General features: G+C 38.5%; 1 protein-coding gene across 1 annotated transcript in view; it reads right to left on the reverse strand.

The window, feature by feature from the left end:
- Positions 1 to 17,385, reverse strand: part of DCHS2 (dachsous cadherin-related 2) — a 122,324-nt gene that overhangs the window by 78,918 nt on the left and 26,021 nt on the right. Inside the window, exons 4-8 of the mRNA XM_087866409.1 lie at positions 10,275 to 10,511; positions 8,113 to 9,129; positions 5,144 to 5,331; positions 3,730 to 3,829; positions 207 to 364 (exon numbers count right to left, since the gene is read on the reverse strand). Coding sequence (XP_087722535.1) covers positions 207 to 364; positions 3,730 to 3,829; positions 5,144 to 5,331; positions 8,113 to 9,129; positions 10,275 to 10,511 — 1,700 coding nt within the window. The remainder of the gene's footprint in view (positions 1 to 206; positions 365 to 3,729; positions 3,830 to 5,143; positions 5,332 to 8,112; positions 9,130 to 10,274; positions 10,512 to 17,385) is intronic.

Here is a 17,385-nt window from a genome sequence, read left to right on the forward strand (position 1 = left end):
ACTGTTTTCCAGAGTGGCTGCACCAGCTTGCATTCCCACCAGCATTGTAAAAGGGTTCCCCTTTCTCCTCATCCTCTCCAACATTTGTTGTTTCCCGTCTTGTTAATTTCAGCCATTCTGACTGGTGGGAAGTGGTATCTCATTGCGGTTTCGATTTGTATTTCTCTGATGCCGAGTGATGCTGAGCATTTTTTTCAAAACATTACCTGGATATTAATGACTGCCTGGCCTTGAAGAGGAGGCACTCCCTGGTCACTGGCAATGACGGTCATCCTGTAGGAAGGTCTACGGTCATATGAAAGCATGGTGGTTGTTCTTATTTCACCACTGTTGGCATCAATCTTGAAGTGATCAGAACTGTCTTCTATACACACACACACAGAAATTAAGAAATCAATGTTAACTGACAATGCAGAAAACAGAATTAATGAATGTACATACATCTGTGATAATTTGGAAGATTTGTTTGTTTTAAGCTCTGAGAGTGTATGAACATAAAATAATATTAAAATATAGACAAGAAACATAACAGATTTTTAAATGTTTTATTATGGAAATTTTCAAATGTATGTAAAAGTAGACAGAATGCTATACTGAGCTCCGCACAAAGATGACTTTGACCTTATATTGAGACTGCACTGAGATGATGACTGTGCCTGTCATCTAGCTTCAATAATTAGCAACTCATGACCAATCTTTCTTCCCTACTCATATATTCCCCTTTACCATCATCTTTGGAAGAAAATCCCAGAAATCCTGTTATTTCTTCTGGATATATTTCAACATGCATCTCTACTTATTGGTAACCCAGGGTAACAAGTCATTATAGGAAAGTCAGGGTAAAAACTTGATGCTAAGCTTTTATTTAACAACGTTCAAAATAATGGATTGGTTACTAACATCCCCCTCCTGGGCTCCAACTGTGATAATTAGAAGTTTGCTTTGCCTCTGTTTTAAGACTCATTAAGCATGAATTTAAACACATCAGCAGGGTTTCAATCTATTGCCATTATTATTCTTATCTATGTTCAGATTGTCCCGTCTTTGAACATTGGGATTCTTTTAAAGTTGATTCCTGAACTTTTCTAATATGATCCTAGTCATCTTTAGTAACCTCCTTGTATCTGGTATGACAAAATGGCACAGACTCATCTTGTAAAGATTTCCTGTCCAAGACATGGAGTCAGCCATTTTTTCAAGGACTCCTGATTCCCTTTGGAGAACATGGTATTGGGAGGCTATATTCTGAATGTGAGGGGGTGCGTATTGCTTCCAGGCCAGTCATCGTTTCTAGGCTTTTTTCAGTGGACAGAGAATACACACGCACAAACTAAAATATGTCATAAGTTCATACTGGTACTTCTAATCAAATTGATTATATAGGTTTTTTGTTAAATAACAGATTTCTATTCTTTAGTAAAATTTAAACATTTCAAACAAACCAAAAAACTCTCGACAAAGCCTGAGTTAGTGGCTTTCTTTCATTCTTGTGTTCCATTTTGATGAGTCATTATCACAGAACAGATATTTTATCAGTCCTAGGAGATATAAAGACAAATAAAAAAGAACTCTTGCCCTTAAGAAAGTTAGAGGGTACAGCAGGAAATTATGTAACATCTATTAATTGTGATTTCTATGCTTTGATCCATTTATTCATTCTTACATGAATACCGTATGAAATTTTCACAAATGTTACACATGTTTTTGTTTGCATTATCTTTTCTTTCTCTCTCCCTCTTTTTTTTTTTTTTTTTTTAGAGAGACAGAGCATGAGTGGTGGGGGGGAGGGGCAGAGAAAGGAGAGAGAGAATCCCAAACGGACTCCATGCTCAGTGTGGAGCCTGACTGGGGGCTCCATCTCGCAACCCTGAGATCACAACCTGAGCCAAAATTAAGAGTCTGAAGCTTAACTGACCGAGCCAACCAGGCACCCTACATTATATTTATTTTTATCTTGCTATTTTTTCTTATATTTTGTAGTTGCCTCTATTTAGCAATTGGATGAAGTAAAAGCAAAGGTATGAATAACATAATATACACCATTGTATTTTTTATATTGCTACACCCAAATATCATTTTAGAAGCTAATTTAAAAAAAAATCAATATTTCAAACATTTGGAAATATATGATGAACACCCATGTAAACATTCCCAAATTAGCCAATTCCCAAAATTTCTTCAAAAGCTTTAAATAAATACATTAAGTATCACTACGGCAGAGGACCTGGGTATACCTCCCAAGCTCGTTCCCCTCCTTTTTCCCTGTAACTAGCCTCTTTTCTAAAGTGGTGGTTTATCTTTCCAGTCCACATACTCGTGAATAATATATAGCCTGGTTTCATTTCTTTCTAGATAATGGTATGATAGCAGGATTATAGTTGAATATAGTAATTTCTGTGTGTGTTTGTGTGTGTATGTGTGTGCACAGCAGGCTCATTATCACTTTAGGACCTTGAACTTGCCCAAGCATGAATATGATATGCCTTTTCATTTCATTCTTCTTTAAGGTCTTCCTTTAATAATTTGTAGTTTCCTACATAAAGGTGTTGAATGTCTTTTATTGAAATTTTCCTTCCTATGCTCCTATCAGTATGCTCCTGATTTGGGGGTTTTGAAATATATAATGTGAGGGATTGTGTTTAAGAAAAATAGGACAATATTACAAATATAAATTGTCCACAGCTCCTTAGCCCCATCCCAGAGAGCCCTTCAAGCGAAGGGACCTGAAACTTAAACTTCATTACTTCACAGTATATCTGCCCCAACATCCTATGGTTTTCTCTGTTATGGTGAGCAAGGTCTTTGAAAATCTGATTAGTTTTTAAAATGCTAGTGATTTTTGGGGGGTGCCTGGGTGGCTCAGTCGGTTGAGTGATGGACTCTTGGTTTCGGCTAAGGTCATGATCTCTGGGTGCTGAGATCCAGCCCTCTGTTGGGTTTGGTGCTCGACAGGGTGTCTCCTTGAGATTCTCTCTCTCCCTCTCCCTCCTCCCCCTTCCCCCACTCTCTCTCTCTCTCAAATAAATAAATAAACCTTTAAAAATAAATAAAATGCTGGTGATTTTTAAAAAGATTTTCTTTCTTTCTTTTTCTTTCTTTCTTGAGAAAAAGAGATAACATTAGTAGCAAGAAATAACATTATGTCTCATTTTGTGACAAACATGACAAAGCAACAAATACCTTTAAAAATAGTATAAAATGCAGTGCCAACTAAAACTAATCACCAGAACAAATCTGAGACCTGTGCATTCTAAAAGAAATACATAAACATGAGCCATTCTCAATGAAGTTCCAACACACACGCATATATATGTACTGTGACATTTTCTAAGTATTATTTACTTTGACCTTAGGAATTCTTAGTCTTCAAGAGATTCATACATGTTTGGCATTCATAATCATATTTCTTTATACTTAATACCAATTTTGCTTCACTACTAATTTACTTTCAATAGAAGCTGATTTGCATTTCAGATTATTGAAAATTATCCATTTAAGGTGGATGGTTGGTTGGTTTCTATTTAGGACATAGAAAAATGACAATGATTTTACATTAAACTTTTGAGTTATTTTTTTAAATGTAGGCGATTCTAGATAATCACAAATGTATTTTGTTTGTACCTGGTGTTATTTTCAACATTAACCATTTTCCCAGAAGAAGGTAGATAGCTGGTAGACAAAAGAGGAAAATCTAAAAGCTCCTAATCCTTTATGAAGGGTGACTTTTACCTGAAGATACTGAATATACAACTTCCGCATTGTTTCCTTCGTCAAAATCCTTTGCAAACACAGTTGTAACCAACATATTTACTGGTTGACCTTCCAGAACCTGTCATTAAAACAAATGGCTTAAAAATTAGTGAAATTTTAGAAAAAACTATGAACCTTTAAGTGAAAGAACACATTACTACTAAACATTTTTTAAACTATGTTAAAATCCACCTATAACTCAAACGTCTACCACATAAAAGTTATGTAAGTGCAAATCCATGAAAAGAAACAATACTCCAAATTTGAACAAATTCAATTTGAACAAATTTTCTGCAGCATTTGAACTAATTTTGAGAAAAAAAATCCGATTGAGTAAATAAACGTAGATTTTGGATATATTTTAAGGATTCTAGCATCTCTTCATTTTTTAAAAGGTCCAAAATATGCTAAAAATAAATACAAACCTTTATTTCAGGAAACACACCTGATCCAGGTAACATACCTCATTAGTTAACAGAAATTTTCATGGAATATTGAAATGTACATGTGGAGCTGAACTCCAAGGGTAAAGTCCTGCCATAGGATGTTTTCATGATATGATTAAAATTGAAATGATACTATAATAATGCTTTGCTTTGGCAGGATTTTCTTTAAATACAGCTTTGGAAGATGAGTTTGAAGTTATTAACTGTCTCAGTACCTTTCTGAGGTGTTCAAGGCGCACATCGGAGCACAATTTGAACGTCCAATTCAGGCGCTTTGGAGCACCAGCTTCCCAACTGTTTATTCATATAACCCATTCATTAAAAAAAGTATAAATACCTCCAAGATCTATTTATTAATTAGGTACATGAACAAATATTCTAATTTATTACGTATAGTATAAAACATACGAAACATGGAAATGAAAAAGATAAAATCATATACACATAGTTAGAAATTTCTGCCGGCGCTACCAAAGATCAAATGTTACCGTCTCTGGTTGCACATCTTTCTGCTTGACAGCTACATACAGATTGTTCCCTTATATTTAACTCACCAGCTTCAAGACGTGCACCAGTTGCTCATAAGGAGCTCTGCACAAAGAGATGCATGCAAATTACTGGGAAAACAATCCCTATCTCAGCATTACTGATAGTGGGGCTCCATTTTGTTTATATGCAACAGGCAAAACTACATTACCATAAAACTAGAGGTGTGATCCCAAATAGCACATAAAACCATTTTATTTTTTTTTAATTTGTGGAGTTTGGGTTTTTCATTTTTTGTTTTGTTTTGACATGTACACAATTTCTAAATCTCCTGGAAACGTATGCATTGCCACAACTTGAGACGGATTTGATAAATTCACACTTTTTACCACAAGATGGTGCTCAAAACAAACGACTAAGACTATCACAAAATGCTTGCAAGGCTACTTCACTCCACAAACCTTGACGTGTAATTCCTCTCCAGGGAGACACTGTGGGAAATATGGGCTGTTATCATTGATGTCAGTCACAGAGACGTAAACCACCATGGTGGCGTTCCGTGGTGGGGAGCCATGATCAGTCACCAGGACAGTCACCTGGTGGTGCCCCTGAAGCTCGTGATCCAGCGCCACCCAACTGATAAATTCACCTAAGGAACACGAAGGAGAACCAACAGGCGGTCACTGTGTATTAGAATGACCCCATCCAAGCGAATTCCCAGAAAGGATATAAAGCTCAGGGTAAATGCACCATTTCTAAGATGACGTACGATAGTAGTCTGGCTCTACTGTGAAATTTTCTGAAGTTTCTCCTGAAAACGCCACTTTCAATTTGTCTTTCTTTGTATTTCAAACTATCTACCAACCACCATCTGAACTAAAACAATGAATTCATAAAAATAAATGTTAAAATACTCTGTGGGAATTCAGTAGTAATTTAGAAGATTTAAAATTACAGCATATCTCTCTTCATATTGCCACATAGTATAACGGAAAGCACCTCAGCTCTGACATTACAAGTTCTGGGTTTGGGTCCCAGTTTTCCCAGCTCAGACGTGAAAGGACCTCTCCCTAGCCTGCCTCCTAGGGCTACCAGAAACAAATGCAATCATAAATTTAAAAGTATTTTGTAAGCTGTAAATTATCACAAATGTGACAGTTGTTATCGTTACTTTAAAATAATGCCAAAATACCTTCCTGAAAATCAAATACATTCTGTAGGCAATGGTTTATCTTCTATGTAAATAGTTCTTTATTGTTGTGTCATAAAACAGATGTATAGCAATGGATAGTGACTTCCCAAATAACTCAATGCTTTACAAGCTTTATTTTCCATGTTCTTCCTCAGAACTGTTTACTAGCAACTTCTCTCATGGTTCAAGCCAGGGAGACTCTGGCATAAAATCATAGCTGCTTCTACCTGATGCCAAGGACCACTGGAGGCCACATGCTCTCTCAGGGTAGCCCAGCTCCTGGTGCAGAGCTCCACCAGCCATTACTTGCCTCACTATTTATGGAAATATCTATTTGTGAGAAAGTCAATACGAAGCAACTTCCAGCTAACATGACCATTTCTAAGACTGGTTTTGCCCTCTTCATCCAAATGAAATGACGGTGTGTGGAACAAAACAAAGAGTGAAATCAGGAACAGAAAGGAAAATTCACGTTTGGGTAAGAAGTTGCGGAATTGTTGAGCTGAAATGCAGTGTTTACTATATCCATCTACTATATAAACTACATTTATACAGGGTTTACGAGAAGTGTGATTTTTAACAAAACTCACATACCCAACAACTGCATTTTTAAAGCTCCAAACCATAATTCTGCTCTGAAAACCCCAAATCCTGAATGGCAAGCAGATTTTTATCTGATGAACCAACTCTGATTGACAAGCAGCAGTTGGAAAGTCAGTGGGGAAAAGACTGTGAAGCTCAGCCTGGAACTGGGTACAAGGGACGCCAATGCAGGCCTCCATGGGAGCTAGTCCCAGTCCCAACAAATGGCTCAGAGCACCAGGATGTGCAGATGTGGAAGACAGGCACGCCTGCCACGCTCTGAAGGGTGCCCTCTACCCCTGTGTGGCCACACTGTACCCAGCCCTGGGGAATGGGAATCTTTTGCGAGAAGGTAGTCTTGCAAGCCCCTTCACAGACTTTAACTCTTTCCCCCTCCGAGCAGGACACGGAGCACATCAGGAATTATCTCCTCTATTCCTGCTAAGGAAACTGAGTTCTGAGGTTAAGCTACTGGCTTCAAGCCATACAACAACTCTAGGAAAGGACACCCGGTCTTCTGAAGCTGGGTGCTGGACTAATTATAGGAGAGAGAAAACCATGGGGGAACCAACTATATACTTTAATTAATTTTTTTTTAAGTACCAAGTGAAATAGAAGATCTACTAAACTACCAAGCATCTGGAAGGCACCAGCAACGATCTTCCTGTAGTGCTGTGCCGTTTGTGTCCTGCAGAGGGCGGCCTAGCTTGGGCGTGAACGGGAGCTGAAATCCACTTTGCAGCCTTCCTGGCAAGTCCTGTGCCCTGGTGCAAAGCTCCATCTGCTGGAGGAAGAGGCACCTGTTCCTCATTCACACAACAGGCCCTTTATGAGAGGAAAGGCTTGAAGTTCAGAACTGAATTCAAATTCTATGCCACTATAGGGCAGGGGGTACCAGTTACAAAGGCTACAACATAAACGGTGCCTTCTGGAGTTGTGCAAGTGGTGATTTCCTCTTACTTCCTTCCAGCTCCCTAACCTAGGGCATGTTCTTTGAGCTCTCTGAGTCTCAGTTTCTTCAACTATGCTATGGTTGCCATATGAACATATTTCATTTGTAGGTGGTTGCAGAATTAAATAAAATCTTTGTAAATTTCTGCAATATAAATTTTAAAATATAATAGCATTTTAATACTTAACTTCATAATGAAGACTTGAAAAAAAAAAACAACACCAAAACTCAGTGGAAATATTTGCCTTTTTCACCATGTTTCCCAACAGAATGAAAATGGGGAAATACATCAAGAGAGTGATTTTGCAATCTTACCTAATGGATTTTTTTCTAGCTGTACATCTATGACATTTATATTTTATAAAATATTATTTGGCCTTTTTTTTTAAAAAAAACACAAGTGAAAAAGAATGGTTGGAGGAAAAATTAGGCTTTGCACAGGGATCTATTCAATCCAATTCTGACGGTAGCTCTAATTCAGAATAAGAACCATATATTGGCAATATGTGGGTGGGAGGCAAGAGAAGTATGAGTCATTACAGGTAAAATTCTACTCGATTTTGACTCCATTTTAAAATCACAATTCTCTAATTGAATAAGGTATCTACTAGACACTAATTTTATGTTTGTAATGTTATCACTAAAAGACTTGAGGTTTATTCATTTCAATTTTAAAGGAATAAGTGGAAGCTACAAAATGCTACCTGTATTAGGATTCATCTTGAAGAATTTTCCATCAGACAAAAGGAAATATGACAGCTGTCCATTCTTTCCCGAGTCTCTGTCAATGGCTGTAATTTTGCCTATTACCCCTTGGGGAACAGGGCTCTCCTCGACTTTCAAAAACAACACATCATGCAAGAAGGTAGGGGAATTGTCATTCTCATCCAGGACATGAACAATTACTGAAGTGCTCACATTTTGCGACAATCTGTCCTCCGGGATCCAGGCAAACGCTCTAAAATTATATGTCTGTGTGGATTCATAGTCTAGCTGTCGCCGCAAATAAATCCAGCCTGTGTCAGGGCGGACGCCAAACACAGTGGAGTCCGTGCTGGGCTCCAGCGAGTACAGGAGCCGCGAGCTTGGGCGCTGTGGGCCAAGCGGGTAGGCCTGTATTTGCAGGATTTGGGTCATCAACGAGAGACACTCGCTAACTTCCACTTGATAGATCAAGTTTTCAAAAGCCAAAGATGGGCTTTGCTCCTGCTCTTCAATGGCAACTGTCAGCACTAACAGGGATGCCCGAGAAGGAACGCCCAGATCCTGGGCCGCGAGAGTTAGCGTGCATTTCCGGGGCACGTGACTTCCCAGACTCTCATTGAGGAACACCGCCCCGAGCCCTGAGTCGATAGCAAAGATGCTTGGATTCTGGCTTGCGATCGTATATCTGATGAATCCATTCTTCCCACTGTCTTTGTCTTGTGCTCGGGCGAGGTACAGGGCTGTGCCAGGCAATGTGGTCTGAGGAATCTGAACCTCATCAGAGGCTTTGGGAAATACCGGATGGTTGTCATTGACATCAATCACAGTTATGTTGACCTCTGTACTGCTGTAGGCGGGGAGGCTGCCAAGCTGAGCCTGCACTGTGAGCACAACCACGGGCTGTGTTTCATGATCCAGAGGCTTCTGGGTTTGAATGACGCCCAGCCAAGGGTGAATAGAGAACTTTCTGTCCAAATCACCAGAGGAGATTCTATAAAAAATTGGTTCTGAGGAATCTAAAAAAAAGGGTGGGGGGGGGTAGAAAAGAGAGAAACAAAAAGCAATCACCATATGCACCGACTGGAATGCACCTACTGGAAAAGCTGAAAACTTACAGCATTAATATATACATACACGTATATACACATATACATTCTACGGATATATACTACATCCATGGAAAACACAATGCAATGTCTTATATCTTCCTCAGCTCTCCAAAATCTACTGAAAAGTGGGCACCATAGTAGTAAGATGTATTAGATGGCAAAGGTAATGTCCAATGGACAAGGAGCTAGCTACAGGTCTCACCATCTTCCTTTCAATCATCCTGCATTAAGTAAAACGGAAAGATATTCAGAAAATAATTCAGATGCCTGTTTTACATATTTGGGGAAGCCAAGTTAAGGTTATGCTTAATACTTCTCTATGATATCTACCTGTGAATGGGCAAATATTCCCCACAAAGGTTAAGGGAAGGGAAAGAGGACAGAGAAGAAGTGGACTGTGACCAGAACAAGATCTTTGGACAAATAATTCACTTCTAGGAATCTACCCTGCAGAGAAACCTTTCTAAGTCATACATGGATATTTGCTGGAGTATTATTTGGACCAGCAAAAAATGACTATAAATCATTTAACTTAATAGAAAAAGAGAAATGTTTCAAGAAAACATGTTTATATCTAAGTCAAAATACTATGCAACCTTTTTTTAATGAGACAAAATGATGTCCAGTTACTTGGAAAACTGTCCTCAATATATAAAGTGGAGGGTAAAGGGTAATTTTAAAACAACAAATACATCAGGATGTATTTGCATACAAAAAATTTAAAAGAGAGTGTGTGTGTGTGTGTGTGTGTGTGTGTGTGTGTATGCATGCACATATGTCTGTTTGAGGAATGGGTTATAGATGTATACTTTCTATATTATAGTCATTCTGTATTGTTCTAAACTTTCAAAAGTATCTATTACTTTTTTGACCAGGAAAAATTGGTGGATAGAAATAATGTTGAAAGAACAAAGAGCAAACCACAGATTGTGTGGTCTCCATTCTTCTCGCATGGAGAAAGGAAAAGATTTATTTAAGATTACACAGCCGAAGAAAACACAGGCAATGTTCTAGTAATGGATTTTAACAAGGCATAAGAAGTAAGTACTTACTCAAGGACTCTTTTGCTTTCACTGTTCCCACAGGACTGTTTTCAGGTACATCTTCATAAACTGAGAAAGTATACTTAGGCCTTTCAAATTCAGCCGGTGCCAGTGTTGTCTGAAGAATGTGTATAGTGATGTCAGCATTGACGACAGATGTGAGCCCACCACCATCTCGAGCACAGACCATCAACAAAAGTGTAGTAGATTCCAAATGGCTAAGAGTTGACGTTAAGTAAATAATTCCTGGGTAGGAGGGAGAAAGAATTGAAAAACAGAGACCATGCAATAAATACTGATGAGGACCAGTAATACTGGATCTGCTAACTCTACTGTGATGGTTAATTTTATGTCAACTTGACTGGGCCATGGGGTGCCCAACACATCTGGTCAAACATTATGCTGCATGTTACTGTCATGGTGTTTTGGGTGAGATTAATACTTAAAGGGGTAGACTAATTCAGGCGGATTATCCTCCCTGATGAGGGTGGGCCTCACTAAACCAGTTGAAGGCCCACATACAACAGAAAGACTGATACTTCCCTGAGTAACGGCAGTTCCTCATGCCTGATTGCCTTCGAAGTGAGACATTAGTTTTTTCCTGCTTTCAGAATTATAGTGAAACACCAGCTCCTCCTAAGTCTTGAGACTACAAGCATCAGACTGGAACTATACCATCAGTTCTCCTGGATCTCCAGTTCACCAACTCACTCCAGATCTAGGGACTTGTTTGCCTCCATAATCACATGAACTAATTCCTTATAATAAATCTCTTTATATGTACATCTATCTAGCTAGATAGCTCTCTTATTGGTTCCATTTCTCTGGAGAACCCTAACTAACCCATCTACTTGCCAATCCAAGAACTTGAGCATATTTGCAAAATGATTGTCCAAATTCTGTCAGGTAAGCAATATTTTCCTAGAGCTTAAACATTAGATATCTTGGAAGTCTATCAGTTCAGCAGTAAACATAAATTGTGTTGCCTTTGTTAGGCCTTACAACCATATCACCCGCCCAGGATGGTGGGCTAGCGCAGCATGACCCCATAACCCAAAGTAATCGCAGCTAATGGAGGATTGGATGGTGATCCCAATCGGCCCGGGTATCAGGATCCTAAATCTACAGAATGAAACTCAAATTTCATATTCCGAGGTTTTTGACACCTGACCTGAACTAAATGGTAGGGCAGCTCTCTTTTTCAACTGGCTTTATCTTTGTTGGTTAGAAGGACTCTGAGAAACAAACTGAGGGCTTCAGAGGGGAGGGGGGTGGGGGAATGGGATAGGCTGGTGATGGGTAGTAAGGAGGGCACGTATTGCATGGTGCACTGGGTGTTATACGCAACTAATGAATCATTGAACTTTGCACTGAAAACCAGGGATGTACTGTATGGTGACTAACATAATATAATAAAAAACATTAAAAAAAAAAAAGAAGAAGGTATAATGTTGAAGGCTGTGGGTAAGAAAACTTGAATCAGTGTTAATACATGGAGGGGGGTGCTGGGTGGCTCAGTTGGTTAAGCATCTGACTTCAGCTCAGGTTATGATCTCGGGGTCCTGGGATTAAGCCCCGTATCGGGCTCCCTGCTCAGCGGGGAGTCTGCTTCTCTCCCTCCCTCTGCCCCTCCCGTACTCATCAGGCTCTCTCTCTCTAATAAATAAAAAAACTTCTTAAAAAAGTGTTAAAACCATGGGGACAAGAGTGGCAAGTTAGGCTTGTGTACATAGTGTGGGTGACAGGAGGTGTGAATGGTTAAGTTGGGGAAGATGCAGTAATGCTGAGAAAACCAGTTATTTAGTATTATTAACACCACCCTTTCACGTGCTAGTTTGAAAACAGATATAACCAACTTCAGAAATGAACATGTTAGTTTTTTTAATGAGAAAGGAAAAAACACGCAAACTTATCACATGAATTTACATACAAATAAATGGAACTGAACTTTGTGAAATCTATCACAACACAATTGGCTCTAAGTCTAAGTTAAATGAAGGACTAGCGCAGTTTTTGTCAGTTTATGAGAAGCTGGCCAAAATACCTGAATAGTCAGCTTTCTAGGCATAAAAAAGATGACATCCATTCAATTTCTTTCTTAAATCTGTCCTCTTACAACCCCAATTCCTTGTTTCTATTTTTTTAGAAATGTAATGAAATATGTTTTTACTTCTCTTTGGCATAACTCATCATCAATAACTGAGGTCAAATATCTTGTCTGACCCACTCCAGGCAGAGCGTCCCCAATTTCTGTAGCAGTTCCTTATCTAAAATGATTTTAAGTCCTTTCACTCATGGTTCATTTCTCCTGAACATGCTCCAAGTTGATTGGTGAACACATGGTTCCAGCTAAAATCTGACTACTACAAAAAATAGTATAAACACTCTTCATTAGAATACTTATAAAATATTAGTGTAACCAAGTATTATTACACCAGCTATAGCACCCATATTAAAATTTGGCTTCATACTGATTTGGTGACCCACCAAAGCACTCAATAATTATCACATCAATTTCTACATTAGATCGCTCCCATCTGTTATTGATGAGCTTTAAAAATTATTTATTATTAAAGTCTATGCTTGGTTAAAAAAAGAACTCAAATAATACAAAAGTTTCTGCCTCCAGAAATAAATGAAAAGTCCCTCTACTCCCAGTCATCCCCGCTCCCTGGGTACATATCCTCCCAGAGTAGACTCAGTTCCAATTACAGAGAAATTTTTTTTAAAGATTTTATTTATGTATTTGACAGAGAGAGAGAGACAGACAGACAGTGAGAGAGGGAACACAAGCAGGGGGAGTGGGAGAGGAAGAAGCAGGCTCCCAGCGGTGAAGCCTGATGTGGGGCTTGATCTCAGAACTCTGGGATCATGCCCTGAGCTGAAGGCAGATGCTTAAGGACTGAGCCACCCAGGCGCCCCAATTACAGAGAAATTTTTAAATTTCATTTTCCACTCTTGACAATTATGACAATGAAAAGATTAATGTCTGCGTCAACTAGACCACAACTTGGTTTTCCTGACTCCAGAGGACTCCTTCTGAACAATGTTTCACATTTGTATTAGAATATTCTTCCTAAAATCCAAGACTAGACATGTCGGTGTCTCCCCAGGTTTTCAGGGTGAAGTTCAAATGCTGCATCTATATTGACCAAGTCGTTGGTAAATAAGCCCTTTTCACTCTGTAGCCCATCTCTGTGCAGTCCTTTTTGCTCCAGACACAGTGAACTATTTATAACTTCCGGGATAGATCTTGCTCTTTTCCATTTGGACTGCCGTATCCTCTTCCTAGAACAATTTCTTCATCTTCTCTGATTTCTGGTCACATTTTAAAGCACAGCTCAAGTCTCGCCTGGTGCAGGTGACCTTCATAGACCCTCCACATCACTTTAGATCCACCTTCTGTGATCCCACAGCGGCCTGTGTACACAAGCTTTTCATAAATTTAACACGTATTTTAATTAACAGTTTTGATCTCTCTTATTCATTCATGTATTCTTCAATGTACTTAATGATTTATAAATAAAATCAAAAGATAACATTTTGAAATATATAAACAACAAATTAGTATCCTAATAATAAGAGATGTGGCTGGAAGGGTTGAGACATGGTCTGGAGGTAAACAGACTCACAGACTGTATGCAGGAGGGGGGGCAGTCCCACAAAGAGAAGGCAGAGCAATAGACCCGCACACCAGGCAGCCCACATGGGGGGGATGAATCCCCATAACACGTGGCTTTGAAAACCAGAGGGGCTGAACTTCGTGAGTTCTTATAACCAGTGGGACTTGAAACCTGGATTTTAAAAAATTAGCCAGCTGGGATCTGGGAGAGGTGGGAGGGTGAGGGGAAACTGAGTCCCCCCCCCCCCCCCCCGCTTAAAGAGACAGCACAAAAAGAAAATGAATGGTTCAATTCACTGTGGTAGATTCATACAATAGAACATTAATGTGGCATCTAAAAAAATGAATATACACGTTTTTATCAAGAAAGACTTTACATGCTGTATTTTATATAGGAAAAATACAGAATATGTAAAATACAATCATAAATACTAATACATACTTTATTTGCACCCCCCCACACACACAAATATGTATGTTGGAAAAACATGGAAGCATCTGAACAATGATAAAGAGAGGTCATCTCCTATGGTTTGAGATTACAGGACAGTTCATTTTCTACCTCTTAAATTCTTATAGTTTTAATGAACATGTGTGCTGTGGACTGAATTGTGTCCCTTAAATATTCATATGTTGAAGTCCTAAGCCCCAATATGGCTGCATTTGGAGTAAATAATTGAGGTTAAATGGGGTCATATGGGTGGAGACCTGATCCTATAGGATTAGTGTCCTCATAAGAGGAAACATGTGAAAATAGAGAGGAGGCAACTGTCCTCCTACCAGGAATCAAATTGGCCAGTACTTTGATATCAGACTTGTAGCTTCCAGAACTGTGAGAAATAAATTTCTGTTATTAAGCCACCCCGTCTGTGGTATTTTGTTATGTCAGCCTGAGTGGACGAAGACAATATGTTAACTTTGTAATTAGAAATATATATATGTATATATATATTAAAATATTAAAATATCCAGGAAAAGAAGATATATTTGTTATAAAAATATATCTACTACCTTCCTATATAGAAAATGGATAAATAGTGAAGATTTAGACTGGACATTAAAATGTGTGTCTTGAAAAATAACTGCTCAAAACTCTTCTCTAAACATGGGGTTCTTATTATATAAAAAGTTTCAAGGATATGTATCAATTAAAATTTTAGAACCATCAGATGAATATATTTAGGAGACCTGTATTCGATTCAATGAATTGCTGAAGTTAAGTTAAATCATGCTCTATAGAAATTATCTATATAAAACTGCTTGAACACGTGATTCCCAAGATACAAACAACAACAAAAAAAATGTTACAAATACTCAAACTATTAGCAAAATGTACCACAATAACATATAGTAAATTGTGAAATCTAATAAAATAAATAACTGTACTACGGTCACACTGCTATTTAAAAGCATATTATCTCTGGTAAGAACCATCTAGTATTTAATAATCCCCACCCCCAGATGAAAGATAAGCAACGGAATGTCATCTCCATCCTCATGCTCCTTGACTCCTACAATCTACCTGCTACATGATGCTCCTTGATTGCTCTTGGGTTCCTTCCCTTGGTTATATTACAGTGTTTGCTGGTTTGTTTGCCTATCCTAACAATTGCTTGGATTTCAACAGTGGTCTGCCCTCTTCAGACTTTTAAGATTTCTCTACTAAGTACTAGGCCCTTTGTTTTATTCTGTAGAGGGTCTCCAAAGGTATCCTCTGGCCACCTGCATCACAATCACCAGGGCTACTTCTAAAAACAAACATTTCAGGCTCTTAGATATTCTGATCTGTAAATGTGGGGAAGGATTCAGGAATTGCATTTTAAACTATCTCCACCAGTAAGTCTTCTATACTTTAGAATGTTTGAAAACTGCTGCTGCATATGATTTTCATCAAAGTATTCATATGTTTTTGTGGCTTCAATAGTTTCTTTATCCTAGTATCTCCCCATGCGTTCTCACCGGAATTAAGTTCTGCACCTCTTTCTAGGTGGCATTTGTTCCCTGGGGCATTTGTCATTTTGACATCAGTTGCATCATCATTTAGTTAAAATACGTATGACTCATCCTCTTCCATTAATAAATCAAATTAGTCACGATTTCTATATTATTTTCCTCTTAAAATATCCTCAGATTAGTGCCTGCCTTTCTGTTTACTATTTCCTTAGTAAAACCTCATTTGTTTATCCCTGGATTATTACAATAATATATTATCGTATAGACCTTTTTAATTAATATATATTTCCTGTTCAAATTTTCCTGTCCTATAATCCACCCAGCACACCATTCCCAGGGTAAATTTCCTTAAACATGGCCACGACAGGCTAGCGCTCAAAACTCTCAAGTAATTCCTTATTCCCTGTTACAATCAAGTTTGAATTTCTCTGTCATGCTTTTGAAGTCCTTCTTTTTTATTATTATTTAAATTCAATTAGCCATCATGTAGTACATCATTAGTTTCAGGTGCAGTGTTCAATAATTCACCAGTTGCATATAACACCCAGTGCTCATCCCATCACATGCCCTCCTTCATGCCCATCGCACAGTTATCCCATCCCCCCACCCACTCCCTTCCAGCAACCCTCAGTTTGTTTCCCAGAGTTAAGAGTCTCTCATGGTTTGTCTCCCTCTCTGATTTCTTCCCATTCAGTTTTCTCTCCCTTCCCCTATGATCCTCTGTGCTATTCCTCATAGTCCACATATAAGTAAAACCATATAATTGTCTTTCTCTGATTGACTTATTTTGCTCCAGTTCCATCCACCGTGATTTAAATAGTAGAGATTCATCCTTTCTGATGGCTGAGTAATAGTCCATTGTATATTTGAACCACATCTTCTTTATCCATTCATCTGTTGAAGGGCATCTCGGCTCCTTCCATAGTTTGGCTGTTGTGGACATTGCTGCTATGAACATTGGGATGCACGTCCCCCTTCGTTTCACTACATCTGTATCTCTGGGGTAAATACCCAGTAGTGCAATTGCTGGGTTGTAGGATAGCTCTATTTTTAATTTGTTGAGGAACCTCTATACTATTTTCCAGACTGGCTATACCAGCTTGCATTCCCACCAACAACATAAGAGGGTTCCCCTTTCTCCACATCCTCACCAACATTTGTTGTTTCCTGTCTTGTTAATTTTAGCTATTCTTACTGGTGTAAGGTGGTATCTCATTGTGGTTTTGATTTGTATTTCCCTGGTGACAAGTGATGTTGAGCATTTTTTCATGTGTCTGTTTGCCATTTGTTTGTCTTCTTTGGAGAAGTGTTTGTTCATATCTTCTGCCCATTCTTGACTGGTTTATTTGTTTTTTGGGTGTGGAGTTTGATAAGTCCTTTAAATCTTGGACACCAGCTCTTTATCTGATATGTCATTTGCAAATATCTTCTCCCATTCCATAGTTGACTTTTAGTTTTGTTGACTGTTTCCCTTGCCGTGCAGAAGCTTTTTATCTTGACGAAGTCTCAATAGTTCATTTTTGCTTTTGTTTCCCTTGCATTTAG

Source organism: Ursus americanus, chromosome 13 (genome assembly GCF_024610735.1).
Source record: "Ursus americanus isolate L20-20 chromosome 13, mUrsAme1.1.p, whole genome shotgun sequence".
In the NCBI taxonomy this organism is placed as follows: Eukaryota; Metazoa; Chordata; class Mammalia; order Carnivora; family Ursidae; genus Ursus; species Ursus americanus.